General features: G+C 35.6%; 1 protein-coding gene across 2 annotated transcripts in view; it reads left to right on the forward strand.

The window, feature by feature from the left end:
* The window catches only part of DYNC2I1 (dynein 2 intermediate chain 1), a 28,718-nt gene extending 22,997 nt beyond the window's left edge, over positions 1 to 5,721 (forward strand). For both annotated transcript variants that reach the window (XM_061468016.1, XM_061468015.1), the window contains 6 exons: positions 670 to 721; positions 2,412 to 2,472; positions 2,682 to 2,778; positions 3,062 to 3,193; positions 4,138 to 4,358; positions 5,466 to 5,721. In XM_061468016.1, the coding sequence (XP_061324000.1) occupies positions 670 to 721; positions 2,412 to 2,472; positions 2,682 to 2,778; positions 3,062 to 3,193; positions 4,138 to 4,358; positions 5,466 to 5,637 (735 nt within the window). In that variant the 3' untranslated portion in view covers positions 5,638 to 5,721. The remainder of the gene's footprint in view (positions 1 to 669; positions 722 to 2,411; positions 2,473 to 2,681; positions 2,779 to 3,061; positions 3,194 to 4,137; positions 4,359 to 5,465) is intronic.
* The last annotated feature ends 279 nt before the right edge of the window (positions 5,722 to 6,000 follow it).

Genomic DNA, 6,000 nt, shown 5'->3' on the forward strand with positions numbered 1-6,000 from the left:
ATTCCAGAGTCAAAACATGAAAATCTGTGGATAAGATTACCCTGCCTATAATATAATGGTCAGGTAAGCCCTAGGTCTGTTGCTCTTAATTACTGTCCTGACAACTCTTCTTTCTATCAGAAGTTTGCAGTCATCTTCCGGTGCAGCTCTGGCCCAGCTGCTGCATCTGTTGTTTGCATCTGAATTGATCTTGCTGGAGGAACTGAATGGTTTAGTGAATAATAAGGGGATAGAAGTATTTCCCTTCTGTATCACTAGTTAAATCCCTTAAAGCTCTAAGTAACTTCAGTAGCAACAGATTCAGGCCAAATGATCCACCCTTTATGTCCCATAAAAAGCATAGGAAGTGTGTTACAGTTTCTTATTTGAGGGTTCAGGGTTTTTTTTCATGACCAGCCAAACCACATAAGATGCCAAGTAGTGATTAAGTGTAGAATGTAATCTCCCATATTCTGTTTTCCAGCAGCGAACTTCCAGCAGGCTTTTGAAGCCATTTGTGGCATTGTAGACATTGACAGGGAATAAAGAATCTACCTGTAATCATTGCAGTGTTAGACCTGCCTATCTAAGTGCTCCTTCAGATTTATGTCATACTTTATTATAAAAGTTTAAAACTTTGAAATCTGGGAAATATTTATTGCTTATTAATGTGAAATATTGACTTTTCAGGTAGTTGTTGAGTTACAAAAAGTGGATTTAGCTGGTTCACAAACTGATTTAGGTGAGTACATTGGAAGTAGAATAAAGCGTTTGAGTTTATTAGGAAGAGTCAGTGATGGGAAAAAATAGTTTAAATGAAGGCCAGTCTTATGAGGAAAAGATTCATTCTGAATTGGACATATGTCATATTTGGGGTTATTGGTCAAGTTATCATGAGAATTATTTTCTCTGCGATCTGAATCTCATCTGCTAATTCTATATTGGTAAGTGCCCCTAGACAACCACATAAAGTGTCAAAGCAGGTTTCTGTGTCTTGAACACTTGTTTGTTTTTTTTTTTCTTCAAAGAATACGAGATTTTATGTCCTTGGTCCTCCTGTTCTTTCTTTAGTTCTAATCAAATCTGTTATGCTGCTTTGTTACTGCCTATATGTCCACTTTGATAATTGTCCTGAGATTTCTCTTTCGGGTAACATACTTAATGTGAGAAAATGTGTCCATGAAAAAGGTAGAGTGAAGTCTATTCAGTTTTTCTTACGTGAGTGAAGAAAATCACTTTTTTTTTTTTTTCTATTCTTTGAACAAAGTCAGACTTACATAGAATCATAGAATAATTAGGGTTGGAAAGGACCCTGCCACGGGCAGGGACACCTTACACTAAACCATGCCACCCGAGGCTCTGTCCAACCTGGCCTTGAACACCGCCAGGGATGGAGCATTCACAACCTCCCTGGGCAACGCATTCCAGTGCCTCACCACCATAACAGGAAAGAATTTCCTTCTTATATCCAATCTAAACTTCCCCTGTTTAAGTTTTAACCCGTTACCCCTTGTCCTGTCACTACAGCCCCTAATGAAGAGTCCCTCCCCAGCATCCCTATAGGCCCCCTTCAGATACTGGAAGGCTGCTATGAGGTCTCCACGCAGCCTTCTCTTCTCCAGGCTGAACAGCCTCAAGTTTCTCAGCCTCTCTTCATATGGGAGGTGCTCCAGTCCCCTGATCATCCTTGTGGCTCCCCTGATCATCCTTGTGGCATACTTACCTAACTGGAGAAGGCTGTGACTAAAATCCTGATACATTTTTAAAGTACATATATAAAAAAATGAGGTAAGCTAACAAGCTAGATATTTTTATCAGTTTTCTATTTTACAAGCTTGTTCAATGTTTGGCTATATTAAACTGCAAATGCTGGGTATTATGTCTGTGGAAAGGTACATTTTAAAGCTATGGTCATGTGCTGACACAGTTTTACTACCACCAGCTATTTTTATTTTATCTATTTCTTTTTTTTTCCCCCTTCAAAAAGTTCTTTTGCTTGAAGGATTTGAATTATTACTGTTACTCTCTAATAACAAGTAACATAGACCAACTTTATGAAAGCATTATTACAGTTTCTTATTACTAGAATTCATTGTCGGAGATCCAAGTGACATAAATGTGCATTTTCATCATTGAATTGGGTTTTATAGAATGCTATCAGAGGGTGTTATATATATACTATGAAACTAAACCAAATCATGTTTCCCTTTTTCTGCCCTCTTTCATTAATTTCTGTCAGATTACAACTCTTCAGATTTGAATTCTGAAGTATGTAGTTATTAGTGATGTAATATTCTTACATATCGAAAGCTCTGTCTACATTAAACGATTATAAAATATAATTTTATTTATTAGTTTAGGTTTTGATTTGATGATAGCGTTTAATGCAAGGTGCTCCAATCAGTTTAAATAATTATGTTATATAATTTTAGGTTTAGTTCCTGGAGGAAAAGTGAAGTTAGTACATAGCTCGACTATGGACTTGAATAACAGGTAAGAAAACAGGGGCACTTAGATTTCATGTTTATCTTGTACAATTAATGTAGGATATATTTAACAATATTTTAATTAATTGTTTGAGGTTTTTTAGTATACGCTGCTTAGAGCTAGTCATAGACATTTTAGATAGAGTTTCTCCATGTACTTACATAGCTTTAGGAGACAACTTCCTGTATTTATGCAATCTTTTTTACTTTTCCTAGCCTTTTCCCAAAGGATGTGCGCCAGAGAATGCCTCAGACACTGACCATTAAATTTCTGTCTTCTAATCCTAATAATTTCATTGTTGGAACAAACATTGTGAGTAATCTGCTGAAATTCATCTCATTGTCTTTTGGGTTTGTTTTGGGTTTGTTTTTTTTTATTTCCTTTGGAACCTACGCCATTTCCTTGGAATTTTATAAGTAGACTGTATATAAAATTTATATTTTGGGACTGTTATTAAAATCTGCTAGCTATTAACATTTGTTAGCTGTTAAGGATCTTTTAAGGTAGCTGCTCTGTGAATTATTTAACAACTTCTTGTCATACTGATAGTGCAAATTTTGTTTTGTTTAATTTTCTTTCTTCATGTTGTTCTCAGGGACTGGTAGGCCACGGTACAAGACATGATTTAAAAGTTTTTCCAAAGCTATTCAAACCCAGGGAAAGCGGACCGAGATCAATAAGCATCAATGCAATTGATTTCTTCCCTTTTGGAAAACCACTATTCTTGGTATGAAAATATTTTATTATAATGCAAGTTTCATTTTTTAATTACTTACTGAGGGAGGATTTCTAATTTGGTTATTTAACTAGATGTGATAGTTGAGTTACCTCATTAATTCCAATCTGTGACAACCAATATTGTGTCCTGGTGTTTGAACTTTGCTTGTGTAAAAGGTGGACCATCTGTTTCATGGAAGCAAATGTCAGTCTTACTTCAGTGTTATAACTTGCCCTTTGCTTTTACCAAAATTCAGCATTACAGGCAGGTTTTCTGCGGTTAATGAAGCCTCAGCTGTTTCTCACTCATTGTATGTCTCTTATTGACATCAATTCGGAGACAAAAATACCTGTATTGCTGGAAAATAAAGGTCTCTTGGACAGCTCTGGGCATTCCCTGATTTCCTTTTCTCCCACATCAGGCATACACTTGGTGGAAGTGTACCCCGTGGTCAGGTGTGTTCGAATATGCCTCCAGCAGTTCATATTGGCACACTGGCTGTTTTTATTTATCTCCCTTGTGAAAGTTGATTCAGTGGCAGCTGGATCTAGCTTTGGTAGGATTTTCTATCTGCTTATCTTTGCATATATTTGTACTCGATCATCTAAAAAGCTTTCTTTCTAAATTTGCCATGATTTGCATGATTTCATTGTGATTGCCCAAGGTATCCAATGAATGTGCTTGGTTACACTGCAAGTATTGTGTGTCACCTCTGTGCAGTCAGAACTTTCCTTTACCAGTGGGGATGTAAAGGTGGCTTAGGGTAATAAGTTATTTTCTTTGTCCATAGAATAGTTTCATTTGTACCTGAATTAGAGCAAACTTATAAATGTTACAATAGGCAAGACAAAGGTTATAAGAAAATACCTGGAAGCAGTGATGTCTGCCTGTCTTTTGATTTAGGTTTAATTCTCAAGAATTAAATTGCAGTTTTCTTTTTGACTACAATATAGGTTGGCTGTTCAGATGGAAGTATCCGATTACACCAAATGACATCAGAGTATCCCCTCATGCAGTGGAATGACAGTACAAATGGCCAGCCAATAATTGCCCTGCAATGGGCTTTAACAAGACCTGCTGTGTTTTTTGTCCTGGATGCATCATCTAATATTTACATTTGGGATCTTCTAGAAAATGATTTGTTGCCTGTGGCAAAGCAGAATATTCCAGAGAAGTAAGTATATTATATTACTCTCTTTTTAACAAAATACTAATGTCATCTACATTTTTATTAGAGTCTGAATGAGTATTTTTGCTTGAGATTAAATGTCCATTAGAGTTTGCCTTTCCAACTATGTATTTTTTTTAAACTATTGGAAGTGTGGAAAAAGACTGTAGTGAGCAAAGTTTTAGTTTATCCTTATTTACTTATTATGTAGCGATAAAGGAGAAATAATAACATGATACCTGATTTCTATTTATACTAATATCAGTTGGAACAGATGTCTGTACATGGAGCAGTTGCTGTTTATATGGAGTGAAAAATTCTGTTCCCACTAAAATCACAAGAATGTTTAAATTCAAAGGCAGCTTTGCTGGGTCAGGATCAACCCCTAAAATAGGCAAGATGTTGAACAACATTTTAAAATGTGTGTATTGGGTATAGTTACCAATATAAAGAAATACATTGTGTTCATTGTCACAAAGTAAGCGCTATTCTTGGCTAGCATGTATTTGCCAAGAGTAACATCAGGGTAGTCTCTGCTGTTCCTGTAGTCAGTGTAGAGACTTGGGTCTTCTATAGACTGAGGCAGAAAAGCAGTTTAATTTAAGCTTTCTGGATTACAGTCATGAGGATTCTGTTTTCTCTCTGCTGGGAACTGTACTGGGAGACTCTGTCTTCCCTAGGCTTAAGTTAGTCTTAGTGAATATCCCTCTGACTAAAAGTTTTACTTGTAGCCTTGTAAACTATACCAAGGTGCTGCTAGTTTTGGGAGAAAATCATGTAATTTAAAAAGTTGTTGCACTGTACTGCAAAATACCATAAAACATAGTTCATTTTTACAAACTTTGGATAATTTTTGAGTCATGATTAGAAATTGATGCTGGAATCTGTGAATAGGGAACGAATTGCCTGTTATATTTACATTAAATGATTGCAACTGGTGGAAAGCTAAAGAACGTGCTGGGTATTGAAATAGTGAGGAATATTACGCTGTGGTAAGCAGAAGAAAGGAATCGTAGTTATTAGTAAGTAACCTGCTAAAACCACATTTGAAAGTGCCAATTTCTGTTAATCTCACCTTAATTAAAAACCACTCTTCCATTCTTTTTATTTCAGTGTTGTAACTATGGCTCTGCTGGGAGAACCAGAAAAAACAAATGGATTGTTAGGCATTGTGCTGGCCCAAGAGTCTGGAGAGATAGATATTCAGTGTGTAAAGAAGAAGTGGGCATTACCTCAGCCTGAGGAATTGGAAAAACTACATCTGATTTTACTGCAGTCTTTCTAGAAACAGGACACCTGTATCTGGGTGTGCAAATCAATGCAACATATTTAGATTATTTTTAACCTCAATTAAAAGATTTGTAATGTATTTGTATATAACTTGTTTATATTTTAAAGAGTACCATTACAATATTTCAGCTAAACCAGTATATTTTCTCAAACAATAACTATATTTAGCATTATTGTAATGAAACAGATGAACTGTATTTCATTACTGAAAGTACTCTAGATGTATATATTTAAAAAAAAAATACAGAAAATAGATTCCTATAAATTACACTGCTGGTTTTCATTATTCTGCTCTGAAGTAAATGATAGAAATCCTTTATGGTAAGCATAAAGTAGTGCTATGTATAAGCAACAAGAA

This window comes from Pezoporus flaviventris, unplaced genomic scaffold (assembly GCF_033815535.1).
Source record: "Pezoporus flaviventris isolate CSIRO_AGI_PZ_B2104156 unplaced genomic scaffold, CSIRO_AGI_Pfla_v1 ptg000047l, whole genome shotgun sequence".
Taxonomy (NCBI): Eukaryota; Metazoa; Chordata; class Aves; order Psittaciformes; family Psittacidae; genus Pezoporus; species Pezoporus flaviventris.